We start from the raw sequence: 27,830 nt of genomic DNA, 5'->3' as shown, positions 1-27,830 counted from the left end.
GTGTGTGTGTGTGTGTGTGTGTGTGTGTGTGTGTGTGTGTGTGTGTGACAATATCTGCCAGGGTTTAGAGAGAGGAGACCTTTGACTTCTTTGACTTCTCTACACAAACATGCTTAGGATTATCTTCTAAATCAGCCAAACCGACGGGCCCACTTTCATTCTTAAGAAAATCAAAGATTAGTTTTTTCTTATGTGATGCAAATAATCATATTTCTATTATTGGTACTTAACCCAAGTTGGACACCACTTCTAGATATAAGGTCAGTCTGGGGACATACAAGAGCAGGAGAAAGAAACAGGGTTGGCAAATGAAGGTTTGTTCTTTGTTTATACAAAATAAGAATGATACCAAACTTTAGTATCAACTCCTTCTGCACATAGGGATGGGGTAGAGGTGCAGAGGTGGGAACATGAGAATTATTCCTGACGCTTTGTTACCTTTCCCTTATAAACTGTGTTTACTTGGACATCTCAAGGGCATGTTCCGTGGTCAACAGTACAGAGAGATTCAAGGACATAAATAACAGCGAACACGGTTAAAAGTGCCTGATATATTTTCTCCTTCACATCAGATTTTTCAGTAATCAGTAATATGTTTCTGCTCATACATATTCATTTTATAGACGGAAAGGATTATTTTTTAAATAAGCCAAGGAAAAAATATGCTCATCCCTCCTTTCGGGGCAATTATCTTTACTTTCAGCTTTTTAGACTTGTAAGTAGGAATTGCCTTTTCAGTGAGTTCTCATTTGTTCTGTTAAATCGAATCCTTTCAAGATCTTGTACCACTGGACAGGCAGGGGGGCTTGTCTGTTGCTAGTGACCAGGTCAGACACACTGAAGAAAACATGGAAAGAAGGACCATGGAGACCATGTCTGCCCAAAAGAGCCACTGGATCAGTGAGAGTAACATTGCATCTGTGCCTCTAAATGTACTGGTAATGGCTGATAACACTGAGGTTAAGGTCGTCATTCCTTTAAGCTACCTGTGCCGTTTGTCCCAGTGCTGAGCAGCGTGGGACCAGGTCTGGATAATCATTAAATTGATCTTGTGAGAAACCAGTGGGGCTAGACATGACTGTAAAACCAGCCGGTCTGTCTCCCTTCCTAGATAAGAAATCTGCAGAGTCTGGGCCAGTGACTCTTGAATGTTTTGACTGAAACCCAGAGCATAAAGTACACTTTATATCACAAAATGCATGTGCACACGTGCACACACGTGTGCAAAAATGGAATCAGTGTCTTATGAAACAAGACTACTTTCTCTTATCATACGTCATGTATCCTAATATTTCCTATCCTATTTCTTCTTTTTTTTTTAAATTCTTGTTGCAACCCAGTAAGTTGATTATGTAAAACACTAATGGGTCTCTACCTTCAGTTCAAAAATTCCTGCCCTGCCTGCTTTTATTTAGTTAAATACGTTGTAGAATCTTCCAGCTTTCAAGTTTAGAATGTTTTCCTTCCATCTTAGTTTCTTTTTCTATAATAGAAGTTGTCATACTAGGAATGTTGGTAGATTTAATTTGTTTCCAAACTCAGGAATCTTGGTTTCTCTTGCTGGGTTTCTTGCAGTCGCAGAAGAAGCTAATATAGTTTTTTGGATGTTGTTTTTTCCCCCTGGGAACCTTTGAGATTAAACGTATTTACCTTTTGACATTTATGCTTTTTTCCTCCTTGGCTTGGTTTTCATCAACTGCTCGATGAAAAATGTTCTATTTCATCTTTCCATTACTTTAAATTAAGACATGTTGTTAGCAGAGACTTTCAGAATTTGTTTCAAGTTATTTTCCTAGTGTCCGGTTTTTAGGAGCTGCAAGAGAACAGCTCTGCCCCAAGCAGTCACCCAAAATCCAGGCCCTTGGCCAGAACTTTGGGGTACCACAGTTGGCTAAAAATGGAAGGGTTAAAACCCTGGTCGAAGCAATGACATTGTACAGGTGCTCATGATCTGTACAAGAAGTTGGCATCTTTGGGTAATGACTTTATGAATTTAATTCAGTTGGATTTTTATAGAGGAGGTAAAAAGTAACATGTATAATTTAATTTTCATCTAAACATTTTTTTCAAAATCAGATTTCACTTTGGTCAAAATCATTTTACAAAACAAGATGTATAACGATGGGTTCAAATAACAGGAACCAGTGTCTGTACCTAATTAATTCTCTGGAAGAAGGATTCTGGATCCTGATACCAAAGTACATCTAAGTGGCATTACTGGTATTTTTGAAGTTTTTATTACTACCAAAAACAGATAGTTCATATGGACCTATGTTCTTTTTATACTTCCCTTATCTTCTCTTTCCTTTTCTCCTAATAAATCCCCTGTAACCTTCTCATGCTTCTATACGACTACCAAACTTCCCCTAATGTGTGTGAGCACTGCCATCAGCAAAAAGGTAAGAAAGGGGAAAGGCACGTGTTAATATTAATATTTTTTTCTTTTTTAATTGGTTTCTTTTTCCTGTGCCTAGTTGAATCTGTATACTTGATGAAAATTTGACCCTAAGACATTTAATAAAACCGAAGAGCAGGGGGGCTTCCCTGGTGGTGCACTGGTTGAGAATCTGCCTGCCAATGCAGGGGACACAGGTTCGAGCCCTGGTCTGGGAAGATCCCACATGCCGCGGAGCCACTAGGCCCGTGCACCACAACTGCTGAGCCTGCGCGTCTGGAGCCTGTGCTCCGCAACAAGAGAGGCTGCGATAGTGAGAGGCCCGCGCACCGCGATGAAGAGAGGCCCCCGCTCGCCGCAACTAGAGAAAGCCCTTGCCCAGAAACGAAGACCCAAAACAGCCAAAAATAAATAAATTTAAAAAAAAAAAGAAAAAAAAACCTAAGAGCAAAGACAAGTCCGAAAGAGCAGAAAGGATTTCATTTTTTTGTAGAATTTCATAGTCTTAAGTTGGATCCTTAAAATTAATACGTTCTAAATCAAGTCCCCCCACACTTTTTTTTCCAGCTGTAGTAATAATACAGAGCTTCCCCTGTCATTTATTGATTCATCCTGGTTTACTTAGTCTCCTCCTAGTCGTTGAAAAAATAATTAAAATCCTCGAAGGCCAGCAGCCTACCTTGAGCTGCAATTCAGAGTTTATGTGCTTCTGTGACTCTGAACTCCACTTGCCCTGAGTTTATCTGTAGACAGCTGCAGCGGAGTAGACATGTTTACATAGGGTAGAAAAAGGCAGTTTGAAGAGTCCAGTTTCCATTCCTTTAGCATTATTCAGGAATTATAGCCCACAGTGCTTCAGAATGAAGCCTGGTCCGGCATCCACCTTACTTCCTCCTGTACAAAGGTTTTGTTTTCATTTCTGATTTGTCGTGAGAAAGTTAAGTGCTAACTGAATGAAAGCTACGGTTTTATTTCTCCCTCTGTTTACTAGAAATTCTTTTGAGGATTAAGTTAGCAAAATCTGCCCTGTGCAGACATACTTCTTATCTCAACCTATTTTGAGCTAAACTGATTGCAAAGGCTAGTTCTTCTGTGAGCCCTCTAACAGTCCATAAATTCAAGTTCATGTCCCAAAGTAATGGGGATTCACTATGTTGTGTATTTGATATGTATGTTGCTTGCATGTATCATGGAGAGAAAAATTATTACCATTATAAAGTGGCTGTGAAATCTGAAAATTCTAATCTTCTGAGTACACATGGAGTAAACCCTTAGTGACACAGCAAGGTGGAAGTTCAGTTTGCTGTGACAGTGACAATATTCAGGTGTCTCAAGTAGCCAGAAACTCAGGACAACTCTTGGTGCCTCAGCTTAACTCTATCCCAGAGCCTAAGGAGGGTTTTCCCCAGTGTAAAAGCAAAAACGAGAATTTCAGATCTGAAGTATTTGTTGCCTTTTCTCCCGCCGTGGTGTGCAATTTGGAAAGGAAAACCCAAACAAGAGAGTTGGGGCTGGTCATTTCCCCAGCCAGTGCTGGAGGGTGGACGCCTGGCTTGGAGGAGGCCGGGAAGACCCATCTTGGGATCTGACTCATCCAGTGAAAGGTGGTAAAATACCGCCTGACTCCCAGAATACCATCTGGTTCTCAGGAGGCCAGATTGCAGAGCAAGTGTTCTCTACCTGTGACCTGTTTCTGCTGGTGTTGGATACCAATGGAGCTGGTCCTTGACAGCTCTTTCTTTTTTTCACCAGTATACTGCCCGCCACTGCCCAGAACTCAGCACTGTAGGCTGAGAACTGGGAAAGGATGAGATTCATTATCCCTAAATGAATTGCTCTAAGAGAGAAAAGAACTTTCTGAATTGAGAGAGAGAGAGAGAGAGAGAGAGAGGGAGACAGAATGGAAGGAAGGAGGGAGAGAGGGGAAGGAAGGGAGGGAAGAAATATAATAGAGAAGAAGACTGCAGGTTACTTACTTTCTTTTATCACAGCAGGGCCACATTGCAATTAGAAAACAAGTCTGGGGTTCAGGAAAAGAATCTAGAGCTACATCTTAGATATCAAATTACTATTGAAGTATAAAGTGTTGAGATTTACATCTTGGTACACAACTTGCCAAGCGGCTGAGTTAAAGAAATGCTGCAGGATCAGTTATACATGGACGGGGCAGGATGGAGTAGGGGCCTAGCCTGCAGTCAGATGGACCATGATTTCCATCCAAGCTCTATTGCCTTCTCACTGTTTGATCTTGGGAAAAAAATCATTTAAACTTGTACATCTTTAACTTCATAATCTGTAAGCAGAGGATGAAGGTGATAAAAAGTGAAATGAGATGGAGAATGTCTAGTGCATTGCCGGGCACACAGGCATGTCAGTAAATGTCAACGTCTGTGCCTCTCCCCAAGCCCCAGTTTCTATTTGAATAGCTTTTCCCCATCATATATGTTCGTTCTTAGTAGTAAGAGAGATCATTGCCATCACCCGTGTTGTCCTGTATTCCTCGCTTCCTTACGAAGTCGGTGCACCTGTGAGACACTACTTTTCATCGCCAGGAACTGCCGTGTTGTAGTAAACACATCGTTGACACAGCGCATCAGACGTTGCTGAGTGGAGTTTTTACTCCTATTTCAGGGTCTCATGGGACATACGGTTCTCGTTAACATAATCTTGTACAGTGTTTTGTTCCGATGCAGCAAATGCATTTGTAACGTTCTCAGGAAGAGGGTCTAGAAAGTACAAGGCTCCTTTGTCCTGCTTGAGCTAGAGCAGGGTGTCTACCTCTTTGGGCATTTTGGGTAGATAATTCTAGGTGGGTTTTTGTCGTTGTTGTTGTTGTTTTTAAGCGGGTGTGCGGCAGTCCTCCGCATTCGAGGATGTTTAGCAGCATCCCGGCTCCTACTTACTAGATGCCAGTTACGAGAACCAAAAGTGACTCCAGATATTGACAGATGTCCCCAGTTGAGAACGAGTGAACTGCACTTAAGATTGTGATTCCATAGAAATGGGTTCAATAAACGTACTAACCCATGAGATCATCTAGAAGTAATTGTGAAAGAGAGTTGATTCCAATTTACCTACATACTGATAGATAAACATTTTAAAGTACCAAAGGGAATTCAAGCAGGAAAACAATGAAAAGAAAGGTTAGAAAGATGTTCCTTTGTTATTAGGTAATGAATGAATCTTTCTCATCTTTGTCTTGTTAGAAATGTGCTGGCAGCCCTGTTTGCTCACTGTGTGAAGACAGGGGCACATTGATAAATGCTTAGATGCCTTGCAGGGTCATAGAGGTTCAGTAATTACTGAATGAGAAGAAACAAAGGTTCTTCCTAAATCCTGGGGTGTATATGTTTAATCAAGAGTGCTTTGGGGCAGAATGGCAGAGAGTATGTACTATAGAAAGGAGCGCTCCGGGCCGGGCATCAGAGGGACCTGAGAGGTTCTTCATTGTTATCTTCATTGTTATCTCAAGAAGGGAGCTTACCTGGCACATAGGAGCCCTGAAGAGGTTAGAGTATGTTATCCCTAAAGGTCCCTCATAGCTCTAGAATTTTATGAACCCATGGTTATAGGGCCTGCCTATGATGTCATGACATTAATGCTTTTTTTTTTTTTTTTTTAAGGTAGCAGATCAGTGATTACTCTAAAATCTGAGTCCTAATCATCACTGCAACTTCTCTGTGTATAGCAAGTTGGGGATGTGATAGAATAACTTCAATATAAAAATCATTCTCTCTGCCTTATTGAAGAATTTCATAGATAGCAAGTGTGCCTGTCAGTAGTGGCTTTTTTCTTGTTATTGTTTCTGTTCAGTTTGTACCATGGGACTTGGGGTGTCCTAGCAGATCAGCATAGAGAGCCAGCCACCCAGTTGTCCAGTATTGGTTTTTACCCAGAGCTCTGTTTCCTGTGCAGGTTACTAAGAGTATTTGTCCAAATAGTCCCTTCCCAGAGCAGACCCACTGACAGTTCCTTTCTGAGCAGATTATGGGTTTTGAAGTTTGAATCAAGCCAGGCTACAGAATCCCTATCTACGAGCTCCTGTGCTCACACGGAGTATCAGTCAGCATTTCCTGTTTCCATTCACGCTGTAAGTTGAAGAGCTGTAAACAACCCCGTCGCCCCTGGCCCCCCCCCCGCCAAAAAAATGAGATTGCCAAGACAAATAATTCTCGTGGCATGGGCAGTTTCTCGCAAACCTTCTAAAACGTGCAGCATGCCGAAGTCTACATTACGTGCTCTTCAGGACTGCTAAATCATAGTAAACGTACTTGCTTCGCGACTCAAGACCAAGTCTGTACTACAATCCACATGAAATAATTCCTTCTCCCGTATCTGTTTTAAAATTTATAGAGAGCAGCCAAGACAGTAAGGGAACAAATTGCTTATTTCAGGTCACTAGGAAAAGTTAACTTACGGGTTTTCGATGTCGGCCAGTCCCAGGATTTGCCTAGGGACTGGGACTTGCCCCCTTATCACAACCAGACACTGTCCCCCTTGCCCGTGGGACTGAGACACAGACACACAGCACTACACGGTGTCCATGTTGGAGTTAGTTCTTGTTGATGACGCCATATTAAGTGGTCCGTCCTTTCGGAATTACTGACCCACCAGCATACCTGCTGTTTTCCCTAACAGTCTGGTATTTGAAAACAAATAAAAATACGTGCAGTATTTTCCAAACAGCTTTCAACGGATGAGAATCTGGCACTTCCTCCTGTTTTCTTCCTATTGTTTGCCTCCATATTTCCCTTGCATTTGGAAGCCACGGTCCTAGACCTTTATTACTGCATCCTGTTTCCTTCCCTAACTGAAGTTCTCTTTGTTACTGTGCTTCCTCCCTCCCAACATGAAATTAATCTTGTCTGGCTTATGTAGACATTTGAGGTGGTCTTTTTCAGATATGACCTTTATAGCTCTTATTAAAATGGTTTTGGTATTTTAAGAAAGAAAAAGATATGATAGGGAGCTGTAAGAAAACTATTAATTGTTTAAATTCTATTTTATGTATATGTCTATCTACCTTTCCCTGTTGAATAAGAGCTGGCTCCCTCTCTGATAGTTTCTTCTTTTCTTTGTCAATTCACTCATTTTTTTTGCACTTGGTACTAGAGATACAAAGGTGAAGGAGATACGGCCCCGGCCCTCCACATGGCAGATGACACGTACGTCTAATTAGGATGCTACATGCAGAGATGGATGTGGGCCCCGTGGAGCAACAAACCAGAGGGCTAGGAGGGTCAGAAGGGGTAGCTTCCTCTGCCTGAGAAGTTCAGAGCAAGCTTCCAGGAAATGAGACATCTGAGCTAAGGCTTTAAGGGAGAGGGGAGAGAAGAACATTCCAGATGGGAGAAGAGTGGTGAGGATGCCAAATCACATGCTTCGTGTGGGCTCTCCCGGAAGTGGTATTACTGAAACACGAAATTTGAGGCAGAGGGTGAGGAAAGGGAAGGTAGTTACATTAGGGTGGCCTTTGGTTTTATGTTAGGGATCTTGGGAGTTTTTCCTTTGGCAGCACTGAGCTGATGAAGGTAGGAGAACTTGGTAACTATATGTGAAGGCTGAGGAAGGGAAGAGTTCAGGTTTTTTAAAGAGAATTTGAGCATGCAACTTTTGCAAGGGAATTACACGTTTATAAATAAAATGTGTTATTAATATATTAATAACACAATAAAACAAGTGTTTTGAAACTTTCTACTCCCTTTTGTTTGGTTTGGAGGTATATACGTTAATTCAGTGCCTACTATATGCCTTGCAGTGTTAACAGACATGGTCCCTTCCTCATGGAGTTTACAGTGTAATAGGGGAGCTTCAAGTGGACATGTGCATCAGGTTGGAAAGACTAGGGATCACTTGATCAAACCCCATTATGTGAAATGTACATAATAGTCTACTTCTAACTATAGGGTGACATTAAACAGTTTTTAAAATATCATAACATAACTACATCGCTTGTTCAAAGGAAATGTAGTAAAGGGGAGGAAAATGACTTGTAGCTATGTTCATTCCAAATTGAATACTTTCAAAGGAATGTTTTTCAACTTGTCAAAAGCATATCAACAGTCATAAAAAAATTTTATACCCTCTGGCACCATACTCTCACCCTTGGGAATTTATTCCAAGAATATAATTTGAAAGAGGTTAAAGCCCATATGCACAGCTATTTTGCAGCATTGTTTATATTGGAAACAACCCGAACATCTAATAACAGGGGGAACAATTTTGCAAATCTCGGTACATCAACAACAAAATTATAAGTTCCCACTTACAATTTTTGGAAGTTTGTAGTACAGCAAGAAAACCCTGATAATTTTAAAGTAAAAGAGCAGACTACAAAATTCTACCTATTCGTTAAAAATTATATAGGAATATGAGGTACTAAAAGGAAACCATCGGGCTTCCCTGGTGGTGGAGTGGCTGAGAGTCTGCCTGCCAATGCAGGGGACACGGGTTCGTGCCCCGGTTTGGGAGGATCCCACATGCCGCAGAGCGGCTGCGCCCGTGCGTCCGGAGCCTGTACTCCACAACGGGAGAGGCCACAGCAGTGAGAGACCCGCATGGCACAAAAAAAGTTAAAAAAATAAATAAATAAAAGGAAACTATAAAGAATTAGGACAACTACTTGACTAAAAAAGTCAAAAAGAGTTTGAAATTATGGGTAATGTTTTATTTTTCTTTTCTTTTTTTTTTGAATGTTATTTTTTTATATGGCATATTCTTATTAGTCATCAGTTTTATACACATCAGTGTACACATGTCAATCCCAATCGCCCAATTCATCACACCACCATCCCCACCCCCCCTGCGGCTTTCCCCCCTTGGTGTCCATACTTTTGTTCTCTACATGTGTGTCTCAACTTCTGTCCTGCAGACCAGTTCACCTGTACCATTTTTCTAGGTTCCACATATATGTGTTAATATACGATATTTGTTTTTCTCTTTCTGACTTACTTCACTCTGTATGACAGTCTCTAGATCCACCCACATCTCTACAAATGACCCAATTTCATTCCTTTTTATGGCTGAGTAATATTCCATTGTATATACGTACCACATCTTTATCCATTCGTCTGTTGATGGGCATTTAGGTTGCTTCCATGACATGGCTATTGTAAATTGTGCTGCATTGAACATTGGGGTGCATGTGTTTTTTGAGTTATGGTTTTCTCTGGGTATATGCCCAGTAGTGGGATTCTTAGGTCATATGGTAATTCTGTTTTTAGTTTTATACTGTTCTCCATAGTGGCTGTATCAATTTACATTCCCACCAACAATGCAAGAGGGTTCCCTTTTCTCCACACCCCCTCCAGCATTTGTTGTTTGTAGATTTTCTGACGATGCCCATTCTAACTGGTGTGAGGTGATACCTCATTGTAGTTTTGATTTACATTTCCTTAATAATTAGTGCTGTTGAGCAGCTTTTCATGTGCTTCTTGGCCATCTGTATGTCTTCTTTGGAGAAATGTCTATTTAGGTCTTCTGCCCATTTTTGGATTGGGTTGTGTGTTTCTTTAATATTGAGCTGCATGAGCTATTTATATATTTTGGAGATTAATTCTTTGTTTATTCGTTTGCAGATATTTTCTCCCATTTTGAGGGTTGTCTTTTCATCTTGTTTATGGTTTTCATTGCTGTGCAAAAGTATTTAGGTTTCATTAGGTCCCAATTGTTTATTTTTGTTTTTATTTCCATTACTCTAGGAGATGGATCAAAAAAGATCTTGCTGTGATTTATGTCAAAGAATGTTCTTCCTGTGTTTTCCTCTAAGAGTTTTATACTCTCCAGACTTACATTTAGGTCTCTAATCCATTTTGAGTTTCTTTTTGTGTATGGTGTTAGGGAGTGTTCTAATTTCATTCTTTTATATGTAGCTGTCCAGTTTTCCTAGCACCACTTATTGAAGAGACTTTCTTTTCTCCATTGTATATCCTTGCCTCCTTTGTCATCAGTTGACCGTAGGTGCGTGGGTTTATCTCTGGGCTTTCTATCTTGTTTCATTGATAGATGTTTCTGTTTTTGTGCCAGTACCATATTGCCTTGATTACTGTAGCTTTGTAGTATAGTCTGAAGTCAGCGAGTCTGATTCCTCCAGCTCCGTTTTTCCCGTCAAGACTGCTTTGCCTATTCAGGGTCTATTGTGTCACTGTACAAATTTTAAGATTTTTTTGTTCTAGTTCTGTAAAACATGCCATTGGTAATTTGATAGGGATTGCATTAAATCTATAGATTGCTTTGAGTAGTATAGTCATTTTCACAGTATTTTTGTGTGTGTGTGTGGTACGTGGGCCTCTCACTGTTGTGGCCTCCCCCGTTGCGGAGCACAGGCTCCGGACCCGCAGGCCCAGCGGCCATGGCTCACAGGCCTAGCCACTCCGCGGCATGTGGGATCTTCCTGGACCGGGGCACAAACCCGTGTCCCCTGCCTCGGCAGGCAGACTCCAAACCACTGCGCCACCAGGGAAGCCCTCATTTTCACAGTACTGATTCTTCCAATCCAAGAACATGGTATATCTCTCCATCTGTTGGTATCATCTTTAATTTCTTTCGTCAGTGTCTTACAGTTTTCTGCATACAGGTCTTTTGTCTCCTAGGTAGGTTTATTCCTAGGTATTTTATTCTTTTTGTTGCAGTGGTAAATGGGAGCGTTTCCTTAATTTCTCTTTCAGATTTTTCATCATTAGTATATAGGAATGCAAGAGATTTCTGTGCATTAATTTAGTATCCTGCAACTTCACCAAAATCGTTGATTAGCTGTAGTAATTTTCTGATGGCATTTTTAGGATTCTCTATGTTTAGTATCATGTCATCTGCAAATAGTGAGAGTTTTACTTCTTCTTTTTTAATTTGGTTCCCTTATTTTTCTTTCGCTTCTCTGATTGCTGTGGCTAGGACTTCCAAAACTATGTTGAATAATAGTGGTGAGAGTGGACATCCTTGTCATGTTCCTGATCTTAGAGGAAATGCTTTCAGTTTTTCACCATTCAGCATGATGTTTGCTGTGAGTTTGTCGTATATGGCCTTTATTATGTCGAGGTAGGTTCCGTCTATGCCCACTTTCTGGAGAGTTTTTGTCATAAATGGGTATTGAATTTTGTCAAAAGCTTTTTCTGCATCTATTGAGATGATCATATGGTTTTTATTCTTCAATTTGTTAATATGGTGTATCACATTGATTGATTTGCATATATTGAAGAATCCTTGCATCCCTGGGATAAATCCCACTTGATCATGGTGTATGATCCTTTTAAAGTGTTGTTGGATTCTGTTTGCTAGTATTTTGTTGAGGATTTTTGCATCTATATTCATCAATCATACTGGTCTGTAATTTTATTTTTTTGTAGTATCTTTTTCTGGTTTTGGTATCAGGGTGATGGTGGCCTCTTAGAATGAGTTGGGGTGTGTTCCTTCCTCTGCAATTTTTTGGAAGAGTTTGAGAAGGATGGGTGTTAGCTCTTCTCTAAACGTTTGATAGAATTCACCTGTGAAGCCATCTGGTCTTGGACTTTTGTTTGTTGGAAGATGTTTAATCACAGTTTCAATTTCGTTGCTTGTGATTTGTCTGTTCATATTTTCTCTTTCTTCCTGGTTCAGTCTTGAGAGGTTATACCTTTCTAAGAATTTGTCCATTTCTTCCAGGTTGTCCATTTTATTGGCATAGAGTTGCTTGTAGTAGCCTCTTAGGATGCTTTGTATTTCTGTGGCGTCTGTTGTAACTTCTCCTTTTTCATTTTCAATTTTATTGATTTGGTCCTATCCCTCTTTTTCTTGATAAGTCTGACTGATGGTTTATCGATTTTGTTTATCTTCCCAAAGAACCAGCTTTCAGTTTTATTGATCTTTGCTGTTGTTTTCTTTGTTTCTATTTCATTTATTTCTGCTCTGATCTTTATGTTTTCTTTCCTTCTGCTAACTTTGGGTTTTGTTTGTCCTTCTTTCTCTAGTTCCTTTAGGTGTAAGGATAGATTGTTTATTTGAGATGTTTCTTGTTTCTTGAGGTAGGCTTGTATAGCTATAAGCTTCCACTTAGAACTGCTTTTGCTGCCTCCCATAGGTTTTAGATCATCGTGTTTTCATTGTCATTTGTCTCTAGGTATTTTTTGACTTCCTCTTTGATTTCCTCAGTGATCACTTGGTTATTTAGTAACATATTGTTCAGCCTCCATGTGTTTGTGTTTTTAACGCTTTTTTCCCCTGTAATTCATTTCTAATCTCATAGTGTTGTGGTCAGAAAAGATGCTTGATATGATTTCAGTTTTCTTAAATTTACTGGAGCTTGATTTGTGACACAAGATGTGATCTATCCAGGAGAATGTTCGGAGCGCACTTGAGAAGAAAGTGTAATCTGCTGTTTTTGGATGGAGTGTCCTATACATATCAGTTAAATGTATCTGGTGTATTGTGACATTTAAAGCTTGTGTTTCCTTATTAATTTTCATTTTGGATGATCTGTCCATTGTTGTAAGTGAGGTGTTAAAGTCCCCCACTATGATTGTGTTACTGTCAATTTCCTCTTTTACAGCTGTTAGCGTTTGCCTTATGTATTGAGGTGCTCCTATGTTGGATGCATATATATTTACAATTGTTATATCTTCTTCTTGGGTTGATCCCTTGATCATTATGTAGTGTCCTTCCTTGCCTCTTGTAACATTCTTTATTTTTTTTTTTTGCGGTACACGGACCTCTCACTGCTGTGGCCTCTCCCCTTGCGGAGCACAGGCTCCGGACGCGCAGGCTCAGCGGCCATGGCTCATGGGCCCAGCCGCTCCGTGGCATGTGGGATCTTCCCGGACCGGGGCACGAACCCGCGTCCCCTGCATCGGCAGGCGGACTCTCGACCACTGCGCCACCAGGGAAGCCCCAACATTCTTTATTTTAAAGTCTATTTTATCTGGTATGAGTATTGCTACTCCAGCTTTGTTTTGATTTCCATTTGCATGGAATATCTTTTTCCATCCCCTCACTTTCAGTCTGTATGTGTCCCTAGGTCTGAAGTGGGTCTCTTGTAGATGGTGTATATATGGGTCTTGTTTTTGTATCCATTCAGCTAGTCCGTGTCTTTTGGTTGGAGCATTTAATCCATTCACGTTAAGGTAATTATTGAGCTGTATGTGTTCCTGTGACCATTTTCTTAATCGTTCTGGGTTTGTTTTTGTAGGTCCTTTTCTTCTTTTGTGTTTCCCTCGTAGAGAAGTTCCTTTAGCTTTTGTTGTAGAGCTGGTTTGGTGGTGCTGAATTCTCTTAGCTTTTGCTTGTCTGGAAAGCTTTTGATTTCTCCATCAAATCTGACTGAGATCCTTGCCAGGTAGAGTAATCTTGGTTGTAGGTTCTTCCCTTTCATCACTTTAAATATGTCATGCCACTCCCTTCTGGCTTGTAGAGTTTCTGCTGACAAATCAGCTGTTAACCTTATGGGAGTTCCCTTGTATGTTATTTGTAGTTTTTCCCTTGCTGCTTTCAGTAATTTTTCTTTGTCTTTAATTTTTGCCAATTTGAATATTGTGTGTCTCGGCATGTTTCTCCTTGGGTTGATCCTGTATGGGACTCTCTGCGCTTCCTGGACTTGGGTGGCCCTTTCCTTTCCCACGTTAGGGAAGTTTTCGACTATAATCTCTTCAAATATTTTCTCCGGTCCTTTGTCTCTCTCTTCTCCTTCTGGGACCCCTATAATGCGAATATTGTTGCATTTAATGTTGTCCCAGAGGTCTCTTAGGCTGTCTGCATTTCTTTTCATTCTTTTTTCTTTATTCTGTTCTGCAGCTGTGAATTCCACCATTCTGTCTTCCAGGTCACTTATCCGTTCTTCTGCCTCAGTTATTCTATTGATTCCTTCTTGTATTTTTCATTTCACTTATTGTACTGTTCATCTCTGTTTGTTTGTTTAATTCTTCTAGGTCTTTGTTAAACATTTCTTGCATCTTCTCGATCTTTGCCTCCATTGTTTTTCTGAGTTCCTGGATCATCTTCACTATCATTATTCTGAATTCTTTTTCTGGAAGGTTGCCTATCTCCTCTTCATTTAGTTGTTTTTCTGGGTTTTTATCTTGTTCCTTCATCTGGTACATAGCCCTCTGCCTTTTCATCTTGTCTATCTTTCTGTGAATGTGGTTTTTGTTCCACAGGCTGCAGGATTGTAGTTCTTGCTTCTGTCTGTCTGCCCTCTCTGTTTTTCTTTTCTTAATTTTTGTTAAAATGTGTATATTCAGTGAATCCTGGGGACAAAATCCTCATTTATTCACATGTTAAATGGTTTCTATTTTATCTTAGTAATTTTTTTTTACTGCCTCTTCCTCTTTCTGCCATAAGTTATGGCCTTGGTTGTACTGTAAGTATGTAGTGCATATTCCATAAATATTTAATTTCTATTCCATTAATAGTATTCCTTCCCTAGAGCAGCGTGCTTCTCAAATTTTAATGGGCATTCATCTCACTAAGGGATCTTGTCAAAATGCTGGTTCTGATTCAATAGTTCTGGGATAGAGCCCAAGAGTCTGCATTTCTAATAAACCCCCAGGGGCTGGTGATGTGGCTGGTCCAGAGCTCTGCTTTGTGTATGAAGATACTGCTGCTTACCCAGTGTCAGGAGGATTATCTTGGAAGGCAGTGTTGGATAGTCCCCCTGCTATAGCCATAACTGCCTTAGTAACATTTTTAGCAATTTAGGGGCAGGGGAATGGATGGTTAAAGATGAGTGTCCTCTGGTTATGAAGTCAAGATACCATCTTATGATCAAGCCTGGTGATCAACCTCCTTAAACGGCTCAACTAACTTCAATTTTGTTCATCAATAGACATGGCCAGATGGAATAAAAATAAGTGATTCTGTATGTATCTTATAAAGAGTAAGGAAAGATCTTCTATACTAATCATACTAGCAATGTTCTTTGACACATTTTGGAACCTGATTAAAAAGTTGAAAATACCATCTGTGTTAAGAAAAGCTTTGCCTTGACCTTCTATACTGGAAGAAAAATCTTGGCCATGGCAATGAATCCTTAAGGAACAGTGGTGTGAAGCAGAGTAGAGAGTCATCTTTTTATGGAATGTAAGGAAGTAGGACATTTTCTAAAACCATGGAAACGTCTTTTTACTTTTGTATATGAACAGGATGCAGTGGTGTGTAGTAACCTTGAACGTGGAGGAAAATTTGTCATCCTTTGAATTTGAACCACATCAATGACTGTCAAAACCTACTGTTGTTTTTAGAAGATAATAGCAAGTTTCAAACTTGATTCTCCACAGTGACTGAAGCTGGCTTTGGTGCTGACATTGGCATGGAGAAATTCTTCAACATCAAGTGCAGAGCTTCTGGCTTGGTGCCCAGTGTTGTGGTGCTGGTGGCGACGGTGCGGGCTCTGAAGATGCACGGAGGTGGACCAAGTGTAAGCACCGTGCTTCCTTTCGAATAAAACAGAAGGCAGCAGAATTGAACCTTTGAAACATCCAAACCTGCTTCATAGCTGCAGTTTTCTAGACTATCTCCTTTTTCACAAATCACCATTATAGGGGCACTTAGAGTTCAGTTCGATCAAGTAATTAGTAACACCCACAAAGTTATTTCTAAGCAATATTTTGGGAAGGAGCATGTGACCACTCTTTAGTTCTAAGAGTCTAAACTGAAACTTATGTCAACATTTTATAACCCTGTGGTAATGGGAGGATAGAGGCTTTGGTTCCTGAATGAAGAACAGAAGGGTTAGAGTGATTGCTTTTGTGGGTGAGGTTGTTCAGTGTTTGTACGGATAGTTTTTTGGTTCACTGACGCTACATCTCATCAGATTTCATCTAGCGCTATTTTCCTTCTGTTTCTGTTTATTGTGATTTCACTTTACAACTCTGCTAGAGCACTGGATTATTTCTAAGAGAGCTTTGCTTAGAAAACACAAATTCTGTTTTAACATTTTTAAAGACTTTATCATGTATAGAATTCACACACACCTGAAAGGAGTTTTCACCTTTCCACAGCAAAGATGTAGTTTTTTGTTTTTTTCTTTTTCTTTTCCATTTTTAGGGATTTCCAAAGGGAAAATAAGAAATGTTGTACTGATTAACCATTTTTGAAATAAAATCATTTAGAGTTTCTTTATTACTTATACTATTGATATATTACACAGACTGCCAAATCTGATTTCTTAATTGGTATACTGTGTATGCGGATATCACACAATGATTAATTATATAGCATAAACAAATAACAAGTTTGCCATGATGAAACACCACAATGTGCACTGTTTAATCATCTTAGCAATTCTTTGTCCTAGGAGACGCAGACATTATATCATTTTACAGATGAGGAAGCTGAGGTTTGATGTGTTCAGGGGATGTCACCAGGCCAGCAGAGAGCCAAATCTCAAGCCTGGGTCTGAGACACAGATTCTCGACTTTTGTCAGGCATTCAGATCTGAATATGATCTGAATCCCTAATCGGCTCATTAATACCAGATGCTTGAGCACTTCATTTTAGCCTAGAGCTTCACCGTTATATCAAAGGCAAGATTGACGCGGCAGGTATTATAATATAGAAGTGCTAAAGAGTTCTAATTTTGTTCAAAACACCAATTGAGTTCAGACTCTGAAGCTGTATCGACTTCCGTTTTCAAAGAACGATCTCTACCTATATAAGATAAGTTTGAAATTCCCCCTCCCTGTCTTGCACCCTGACAATTATAAAATCAAAGGGCTTTAATACTGGAAAGGGCTTAGAAATTAGTCTGGTTCAAGTCTTTACAAAGATAAAATTACTGAGGTGCTGGAGGATTCTGGGTCTTGCTTAGTATCCTCCATCTGTTTAGGGGACTAATCAGACATGGAATCAAGGTCTCTGGACTTCTAGTCCAGTGTTTTTGCACCCTCCTATCTCGTCTCTGTCCTATAAAAACTCACTACGTGATTTATAATCCTATTTCAGTTCATCTTAATGGGTATTCTCTGTTTTACAACGGTTGCATTTTCTGCTCACCTTAATCCTTGGTACATCCTTCAGTTCCCCTTAATGTCATGTTTCCATGCCGGTGATGATTGTAACAGGGCTCGAGATTAGTAGGCACAGCTATGGGTGGAGGATAATAAACGGGGGGATCAGGAAGCCAGATGCAGTGCAGCGTTCCTCTCCTGGACCCCAGGAGTGCTTCTGCATCATATTACTTTATGAATGTCTATGTGTGTATCTCCCCACTCGACTCTGAATTCCTTGAGATTAAGGACTATATCTTATTAATTTGGGTATTCCTCATGCCTGGCATACTCTGCATCAAGGAAATGTTTTCGATACTTGAATAATACATGAACCTTGATCTTCTTAATCCTGTATTCCTTATTATCCACCTCAGTGTCATTCCTTCTTACTTGAAACAACTCCATAGTAATGTTTTTGATCCATTATAATTTCTACTTCCTTTTGATATCATTACACAAATAACCTCGGCTGCCTCTTATGTTTATTCAGCTTGTTTTTTTACATAATTTATGCAGTGGAAAATCCTATGACCCTTGAACTTGCCCATTTTAGCCCCAGTCATATCCTGTCTTTCAAAATGCTGACCATTCTTGGTGCAATGGAAGAACTAATGCATTTGGATTCAGACATGTCTTTTATAATTAGTTCTTTAAACATAGTTTCTTAAGGAGGGTTCTCCATAACCAATAGGATGTGTATTTATTATAAAAAGATTTGTTATAAGTAATTGGCTCCCACAATTATGGAGGCTGACAAGTCCAAAAATCTACTGAGTGGGCCACTGCTGGAGACTCAGGAGAGCCAGTAGTCCAGTCCCAGTCTGAAGGCAATCTGCTGGAAAATGTTCTCTTGCACAGATTCTTTTTGTTATAGCAGGCCTTCAACTGATTGAAGTGATGGGGGGCAGTCTGCTGTACTCAGTGTCCATCAATTTAAATGTTATTCTCATTCAAAAACACCCTCACCGAAATACCCAGAATAATGTTTGACCAAATATCTGGGCATCCCATCACCCAAGCTGACACACAAAATTAACCATCACCCTCATTACTGGTTTTTGGTGTGTGTTGTAATGACCAGGCCTAATTTTATTTTTTCTGTGTTAATAGCCAACTGGCCTAGCACTATTTATTTTAGTTAGTCCCTCCTTTCTGATCTTCAAGGCTACTTTGTGATAAATCAATTCTCCATACACGTGTAGGTGTGTTTCTGGGACCTTCGTGTGGTTGCACTGGTCTATTTACACGTAATTGTGTGTGTGCTACACTAAGTCTATAGTGCAAGCTGTCCCTGGTAGTTCTCTTTCTTCATGGGTGCCCGGCCTTTATCAGTCCTCTTCACTTCCATACGTATTTTTGAACTAATCATAAAGTCCCATAAAGAATCTTTCTAGGATTTGGGGGTTTTTTTGGAATGTCATTAAATCAATAGATCAGTTTTATATCTAGGAACTTGGGATATTCACTGATTTAGGTCTTTTGAAATATATTTTAATAAACATTTACAGTTTATTTCCCAAAGGACTTCTACATCCTTTTACCGATCTGTTCCCATGTGCTTTATATTTTTAAATAGTTTCACAGGTTACTTCTGGATTCTTATATATATATATCCAGTGACCTGTCTAAATTTTTTTAAGGTATAATTGACATGCAACATTATATTAGTTTCAAGGTATACAACATAATGTTCAGTATTTGTATACATTGTAAAATGATCACCACAATAAGTCATTAACATCTGTCACCATACATAGTTTAAAAAAAAATGTGTTTCCTTGGAATGAGAACTTTTCAGATCTACTCTCTTAGCAACTTTCAAATATGCAATACAATATTTTTACCTATAGTCACCATGCTCTATATTAAATCTCCATAACTTAAAAAATTCTCTTATTAATTGTACTAATTTAGCTGTAAATACTTTAGAGAGTTCTGTGTGGACAATCATACATGAAAATAATGACAGTTCTGTTTCTTCCTTTCCAATCTTGATACTTTTTTTTTCATCACTAACCATATGTTTCTAGTTGCAGGGCAGTATTAAATAGTGTTGATAGCCAGCATCCTACTGTTATTCCTTATCAACAAGAGAACACGTTTAATAGTTCATCGCTAAATATGTTTTCTGTAATATTTCATATATGTTTTTTATCAGGTTAAGAAAATTGCCTTCTGTTGCTATTTGTCACGTTGTTATACTATATGTTGAATAATCTTCTTCGTCTATTGAGATGACATGATTTTTCTCTTTATTAATGTTGCAAATTATATTACAAATATTAAATGAACCTTTCATTATCTTTTTTATGAATAACTGAATTTTGCTTATTGACTCTCTTTTATATTCTCATTAAGGGATTTTGTAACATTAGAATAATCTATTTATTCAAAGATGGGAAGAAGTCACCTGTAACACTCCCTGGGCCTGTTGCTTATTGGTGAGGGGTAGGTTTTTAACTACAAACTTAATTTTTTTTAATGAGTAGAGAACTGTTTAAGTTCTCTACTTTTTCCTAAATGAGTTTTATATTAAAACTCATACTAAGTTTCTCTGTCTTTTAAAAAGTATTGGTATAAAGTTTGTCCCAGTATCCTATTAATTCTGTCTACAGCATGTGTAGTTATAATATTTTTTTCATTCCTTTTTTAAAAAAAACTCTTGCCAGAATACTATCAATTTTGTTAGTCTTAAAGAACCAGCTCTGGTTTGTGGATCCCCGCTACTTTCTGGCATTTGCCTACAACCCATTTTTCTTGATTTTGCCTAATTTTTTATTTTGCAGAACTTTGCATATGTTCATGCTCAGCAGTACTTTATGTTCCTTTTTTAACCCAGCATTTTGGTTGTTCCAACTGAAGGGTCCACTGTGTGTTTTAGTTTATGCTAATGCTGGAAAAAAAAAAACCCATCTGAAAATACCTTATGATGTTTCCTCACAATCTCAAGAAAACAATCTGTCATAGAGGTAACTTTTCAAAGGATTTCTAATATTCTCAAGACCTCTTTCGCTGAGAGGAGAACAAGTCGCCACGTCCTCAGTGAATTAAAATGTTGTCTGGGGTTTCTCACTGAAACCAGTTGCAGGCTATAGACAAAAAAAAGAAAAAAAAAAACAGTGGGGAACTGTGAAAAGGCACTAAATTGGGGTTTCAGAACCCTATTATACTCATGCCCCTGTTCTGCCTCTCATTTGCTGTGTAACTGTGGGCAAGATACCTGCCTTCTCTCACCTTCAGTTTCCTTATCTTTAAACTGCCAACCCCATTGGCTTCTGTAAGAAACTAGGCCAAAGAAAGGGGAAAATTCACGGCAATTACTTTTAAATGACTTAGAATTTATTTAGAACGATTATGCACTCTGTATAAATCAGGTATTAATCATACTGTGAGTTCCCTTCTATGCTAGGATAATGGGCAACAGTATGAAAGTTCTTAATATTAGCTCAAATTAGAATCGCCTGAGAAGTTTTTAACCATCACCCATCCTGGGTCCCACTCCCAGCAATCCTGGTTTAATTGGTCAGGGTGGAGCTCAAGCATCAGTGATTTTTAAAAGCACCCGCGAGACTTCACGTTCAGCCAGGGCTGCCAGTTATTGGTTTAAAAGCACAAAATGTGTTTTTTAAATGAACCTTCCCCAAAGGGACCATGATTTGTTTTTCTTTCAGATCTTAATCAGAGTAAACAGTTTGACAGGATTATTCTTAATTTTTGTCTTTTCTTATCTCAGGTGACTGCAGGGGTCCCTCTTAAAAAAGAGTATACGGAAGAGGTAAGAGTGAAGAATTATTCAAATACAGTTAACCATTGACTAGCAGTTGAATCTCAGTCAGGGAATAGGTCCTCCGCCAGTGGCCTCTTAGAAAAGTGCTTTTCTAATAATCCAAGAGGAAATGGGTGGGGGGAGGGATAAAATCCATTCGGTTAACTCCCCAATCTTAAGAAAAGATGGGTGTAGGCTTTCTGTCCAGTTCCTACCCGCTGGGCAGCCATCAGAGCAGGCCTCTTATACCCATGTATTCTTTTGATGTGGCAGATACTGACTTTTGGAAGATACACAATTGGCTTTATGACTTGAGTGAGTAAATAGACTTTGATTGACTGGCAACAGTACCTCTTAGCTCCTACAGGTGGCGCCAGGGATTTGAGCAGGGAATAGCTGGACGGTGCTGGTCACCCTCCCAGGACCTTACGCCTTCTTGTCCACCAGCCCACAGAGCGTGGGCATGTTGCTGACGTCCTGGCCACCAGTCTGCAGCAGAAATAGTTGCCTGGCTCAAGACCCACATATGCCATTGGATCTAGAATAATTTTAGACTCTACTTGGAAAATGAGCCTCCTCCTTCTGCAGCCATCTTTTCTTGGAGGGAAAAAATGATTGATGGCTTTCTTTAATAGCTTCCAGGACAATAACGTGAGTGTAGATAGACCCAAAACCTGCCAGAGTGGGCCTGCCTGTGTAGTTTGGCAGGTTGGATGGGAGGTGATACATGGGGGCCTGGTTTTCTTACAGAACCTCCAGCTGGTGGCAGATGGCTGCTGTAACCTAGAGAAGCAAATTCAGATTGCTCAGCTCTTCGGGGTCCCTGTTGTCGTAGCTCTGAATGTCTTCAGGTAAGTCAAGTGTCCTACTTTAAATGTGGTCATATCGCTGGGCCACCCTGTGAACTAACTGCATTTGTGTTTTGAGGATGTTTGACCTTTTCTCTGCTTCATCTAAAAGGACAGAGAAATACTCTGCTCATTCTATTTGTTTGATTTTCTTTGAATTGGTTTTACTTTAGCAGAAGTGTTTTCAAATGTTATCAGGGAAGTGAAATCTATATGGTGAGTTACCATTTCTTTGGCTTTTTTTTTCTTCTTCTTCTTCGTCTTAATTCCACCCAGCATTTCTGACGGAAAGACTGTGGATGATCAAAGGGATATGTTATGGAATTTTCTCAATAAAACCCTTAACAACTTGAAATATTTGAGTCACGTTGGAGAGGATTTTTCCCCCATGCTTTTCTTAAGGTCTGATTTATTTAAGCACAGTGTAACCACTTCTGATGTTTAAAATATATTCAGTGTTTGGGAGCAAAGTTCTGTATAAGCAGTTAGTCTTTCTTTAAAAACATCGCTAAACGAATACAGATGCAAAACCACAAACGTTTTCATCACCAGGACCGACACCCGAGCGGAGATTGAGTTGGTGTGTGAGCTTGCAAAGCGGGCTGGCGCCTTTAATGCAGTGCCCTGCTATCACTGGTCGATTGGTGGGAAAGGGTCGGTGGACCTGGCTCAGGCTGTGAGAGAAGCTGCAAGTAAAACGAGTCGTTTCCAGTTCCTGTATGATGTGCAGGTAAGATCCAACACAATGATAATGGTGCCCGACGGGTCTTGCACCTTAACTGTGTGCCAGGCCAGTGCCGAGAGCCTCACGTGGGTTGTCACAACAGCTCTGCAGATGAGGAAACCGAAGATTAAAGAGGTTAAGCCACCTGACGAGGCCCTATTGCTAAGGGGCCCCAGCTCCTTGCCCCCAAGCCTGTGCTCTACACTCAGCGCAGAGGGGTTTTGGAGTACAGGGTTCAACAGGGTTTGCACAGGAGCAAGACTTTTGAGCAACTTCATGAGGCGTGGGATCTCACGGGCAGTATTTTCCTTGTCCGTTTCTGCTGTAGCCCATTTGCACCATGGTTTTCTTGAGCTATGCCTAGTATATTTTTAAAATTTTTTGAATTGTGGTAAAATACATCATAACATAAAATTGACCATCTTTACCATTTTTAGGTGAATAGTTCACTAGTGTTAAGTTGCTTCACATTGTTGTGCAACCACCCTCCTTCTCCATAGGTCTTTTCAAATTGCAAAATCGAAACTCTGTGCCCGTTAAACACTAACTCCCCATTTCTCCTCCTCTGTTGCTGGCTATCTCATACCAGTAAGCCATAAAGTTTGTCCCTTTTTTGACTGGCTTATTCACTGTCTCAGTCCTTTTGGGCTGCTATAAGGAATACCATAGTACTGGGTGGCTTATCAACAACCAATTTGTTACTCACAGTCTTGGAGGCTAGGAAGTCTAAGATCAGGGCATCAGCAGATTCGATGTCTGATGAGGGCCTGCTTCTTATTTCATAGATGGGAGTCTTCTCACTGTATCCTCATATGGTGGAAGTGGGGAGGGATCTCTCTAGGTTATCTTTTTATAAGAGCGCTAATCCCATTCATGAGGGGTGCACCCACATGACCTAATCACCCCAGAGCCCCATCTCCTAATGACATCAACCTAATCACTCCCAAAGGCCTCAGATGCTATTTTTCATCCCATTGGAAATTAAGCTTCAACATACCAATCTGGGGGGACACAAACATTCAGTCCATAGCACTTACTTAGCATAATGTCCTCAAGGTTCACCCATGTTATTGCATATGTCAGAACTTCTTTCCTTCTTAAGGCTGAACAGCAGTCCATTGTATGTTTATGTCACTTTTTTGCTATCCATTCATCTGTCAGTGGCCACTTGGGTTGCTTCCACTTCTTGGCTATTGTAAATAATGCTGCTATGAACATGTGTGTAAAACTGCTTCCAGTTCTTTTGGGCATATACGCTGAAGAGGAGTTGCTGGATTGTCTAGTATCAGCTGGATAATGAGGGTTCAGTCAGAATATCTGAACTTCTCGGGACCTCACTCTTCTTGGTTCATCTTTGCTGCCACCCAAACATCTCCATTCTGGATTTGCTGGCTCCACCTCTGGCTGTTGGATTTGTCCTCATAGGTAGTCCCTGGCTGCCAGAGTGCTCAGGCTTCAAGCTGGTGGCTTCTGTGGTTCCTTCATCCCTCACAAATTCTGTTAGTCTTGAGCCTAGAGTTACATCATGAAGAACACGATGATAACTTTAAGGCAAGGAGGGCTTCTTGTCTGCCAGGCGTACGGGCACTTTGTGCTTGTTAACTTCGTTAGTCCTCACTTCCCCGATGGGTAGAAACTGTTGCTTTTCCCATGTTTTACATACAAGGAAAATAAAGCAAACAGAGGTTAAGTAACCTGCCCTATGTCCCACAGCCAGACAGAGGCAGAGCTGAGGGGGTGTGTGTGGAATGACGGAAGCCATCGTCCTGCTCTGTCATTCAGAATCCACTACTGTGCTCAAAAGTGGGAGTTGGGGTGGGGAGGATTCCTCTCAAACGGGCAGCACCTGAGTGACCCACCAGAGGAAGCACCACGATGGGCAAAGAATCCGTGCCAAACGGGGTCGCTGCGGGTAGTTGGTGACTGTGGGAGGAAGGATTTCAGGAACGAATTAGGATGGTTAGCTCAGAAAAGGTGTGTCGTGTTCAAAGGTCATTTTATGAGAGACCCTAATGTTCTGTCTTATAGAGGTGGTGGGGCAGGATGTGGCAGTGGGGAGGGCAGGGGGCTTGGGTTCTACAGGAAGAAAGATGTCCTGATTAGAAGCTGTTCTCTGGAGATGCTGAGCATAATATAGATGCAGCCCTGCAGTGGGCTCATCACGGGGAAGGAAGCCAACTCAGATGGTGGCTGGCCAAGGTAATCTTGTGTTCCTTCCTGGGCCTTGATGCCCAGGTAAGCCTTGCTGGGTTGAGGGTGATTAGGTCATGAGGGTGCAGCCCTTATGAACTGGTGCAGCTCTTGGCCCTTTTACACAAACAACTGTCAGGAAACCCTCAGACCACCGCCCCGCTCTGATCGTGAACCAGCCCACTCTGAGTGGCAATGGCAGTTTTTTTGTTTGTTTGTTTCTTTTTAGTATATTTATTTATTTGTTGGCTGCGTTGGGTCTTCGTTGCTGCGCACGGGCTTTCTCTAATTAGGAAGAGCGGGGGCTACTCGTCGTTGCGGTAGCACCCGTTGCACGGGCTTCTCATTGCGGTGGCTTCTCTTGTTGTGGAACAGGAGCTCTAGACGCGCGGGCTTCAGTAGTTGTGGCACGCAGGCTCAGTAGTTGCGGCACACGGGCTTAGTTGCTCCGTGGCATGTGGGATCTTCCTGGACCAGGGCTAGAACCCGGGTCCCCTGCATTGGCAGGCGGATTCTTAACCACTGCGCCACCAGGGAAGCCCCGCAATGGCAGATTTTAAACGAATGATTTCACAAAGTGTGGCTTTTTCAAGGAAACCATCCAAAGTGAAAAGGTCAGTAAATAGAAGCAATGTTTTTTGAGTTGTGCTTTCTTAAACGTGTACTATCCCTTAAATGAACCCTTTTCCTTTCCACCAATATCATAATTTTTTTTCCCTGAATTCCCATTTTTTGTGGAGATAATGCTGTTAAAATGTCTGCTCTTCTGTGAAAAGGGGAACAGTTTTATAATAATGTGGTCTAAAGTCATATTTGATAGGATTCTTGCCTCCTTTGCCCACATACATTCCCTTTTCTTATAACACAGAAATTAGACGTGAGCTGCGTAATTGCTTCTTAGAGAATCAGCAGCGCGGCCTATTATTGCTACATGACAGTTTATGAAAAGAGCTATTGCTGCTTCTGCCTCACCAGGGACTGTCTCCTTGATAGCTCTGTCGCTCACGCTGGTGAGTCGATTTTCGATAATATAAGACCATGTACAATCTTGTCTTGTAACGGTGTGGGAAATCTGAAGTCATCGTTGCAGGCAGTAACAGAGCTCAGCCTCCCTCCTGCCACAATTACGTGCATAGGCAGTGTTGGTGAGCCTTTGTGGACTAAGTAATGGTTTTCTTTTCTTTTTTTTCTTTCTTTTTTGTTTTTAATTTTTATTTAAGTAATAATGGTTTTCTTGAAACCCTTTAATTCCCTTTGTTTTCCCCCCACGACTAGCCCTTTGATGCTAGACAGCTCAATTAGGTATCAGACTGCCCCACAGGAAAAAAAGAAGTGACAAAATGCTTTTGGATAAAACTCCCTGGTGCCTTTGCTTCTCTGCACAAACTGGGCTTCTGTGTGCCTTTTGCTATCATCCCAGACTCTATTCCACCAAGAATGTATTCAGCGCAGGATTGATGGCCTCTTAGTTCCTGCTCCAGCCCCGCCCTAGTCTTGTGTTACAGGAGAAAGACACCTGAGCTCATTGGAGAAATTGGAAATAGTGTCGGAGCACAGGGCATGATTGCTTTTGTGTGGGGAGTAGAAATCGTCTCAAAACCCCAAAGGGAAAGAGGAACAGCTCGAGAGAAATAGTGTTTACCTGACCTCAGTGACACTGTGAGGCCGGACAACTCGCAGAGCATGAGGCCTTCTGATGACGATTCCATTAGTTAAAGCGCGAAACAAGCTGCTTCTCTGACTCGGGAGTCTGTGCTGAACTTTGCAAAATTGAGGGAAGCAGCCATTGTTCTCTAGAGAAAATTCTGCACCTCTTTTACCAGAGTAGCTTCTAATTCAAGAGGAGGCAACTTTTGTTCATGGTACTAGAGGTGGCTGTTGATTATTTCAGAATAAAAAAAAATTTTTTTATACAGCAGGTCCTTATTAGTTATCTATTTTATACATATTAGTGTATATATGTCAATCCCAATCTCCCAGAATAATAATTTTTTAAATATGGAATAGAAGGCAGTGGCCTAATTGTTCAGAGGAAGTTTATCATGTGAGAACTGATATATTTAAACTTGAACTACGCTGCGTCATTTCCTCTCAACCGTTAATGATGATCACAGCCCCCTTTCCTTTTAAGGAACAGTTAGAAGTCCTCCCCAAAACCTATCTTTTCTATTATTACTTTTGGCAATTATATCTTTACAGGTGACCAATATATCTCCATATCTGCAGGCACCCAGGAAAACAGAATAGCAGATGAAAAAACGAATCTGTATTTACACTTTATTAGCTAACAAATCCCTCTTCCGTACATAATTTCAAGTATATCTCATCCAATCCCATGGGGTGTGTGAGCTCAACTCTGTATCTTAAATGCAGAAATAGGAGTTCAGAGAAGGTGAGGGACGTGCCCCATGATAAATGGACGCTTGATGGAAGAAGTAATGTATTATAGTTAAAGGAGTCATTCAGAATTGAGTTCACATTTTTTTTTAATTGGAGTATAGTTGATTTACAATGTTGTGTTAGTTTCAGGTGTACAGTAAAATGATTGTTATACATATACAGATATTCATTCTTTTTTAGATTCTTTTCTCATATAGGTTATCACAGAATATTGAGTAGAGTTCCCTGTGCTATACAGTAGGTCCTTGTTGGTTATCTGTTTTATGTAGAGTAGTGCATGTATGTTCATCCCAAACTCCTAATTTATCCCTCCCCTTTCCCTTTCCCCTTTGGTAACCATAAGTTTGTTTTCCATGGCTGCAAATCTGTCTCTGTTTTGTAAATAAGTTGATTTGTATCATTTATTTAGATTCTACATGGAAGCAATATGTTATTTGTCTTTCTCTTTCTGACTTACTTCAGTATGATAATCTCTAGGTCCATCCGTGTTGCTGCAAGTGGCGTTATTTCATTCTTTTTTATGGTTGAGTGGTATTCTGTTGTATATATGTACCAC

At 40.4% G+C, this 27,830-nt stretch overlaps 1 protein-coding gene across 5 annotated transcripts in view; it reads left to right on the top strand.

Moving 5' to 3' along the window:
* Window positions 1–27,830, top strand: part of MTHFD1L (methylenetetrahydrofolate dehydrogenase (NADP+ dependent) 1 like) — a 194,147-nt gene that overhangs the window by 96,997 nt on the left and 69,320 nt on the right. For 4 of the 5 annotated variants that reach the window (XM_027083497.1, XM_027083510.1, XM_027083501.1 and 1 more), the window contains 4 exons: window positions 15,634–15,773; window positions 21,080–21,121; window positions 21,863–21,963; window positions 22,513–22,690. In XM_027083497.1, the coding sequence (XP_026939298.1) occupies window positions 15,634–15,773; window positions 21,080–21,121; window positions 21,863–21,963; window positions 22,513–22,690 (461 nt within the window). Of the gene's footprint in view, window positions 1–15,633; window positions 15,774–21,079; window positions 21,122–21,862; window positions 21,964–22,512; window positions 22,691–27,830 lie in introns of those variants that run through there. The other variant, XM_027083519.1, reaches the window with a different exon arrangement.

This window comes from Aethalodelphis obliquidens, unplaced genomic scaffold (genome assembly GCF_003676395.1).
Source record: "Aethalodelphis obliquidens isolate GAN/ISIS:26980383/991018 unplaced genomic scaffold, ASM367639v1 scaffold3, whole genome shotgun sequence".
Taxonomy (NCBI): Eukaryota; Metazoa; Chordata; class Mammalia; order Artiodactyla; family Delphinidae; genus Aethalodelphis; species Aethalodelphis obliquidens.
Note: the sequence above shows the minus strand (reverse complement) of the source record. Positions and strands in the feature narration are given on the sequence as shown.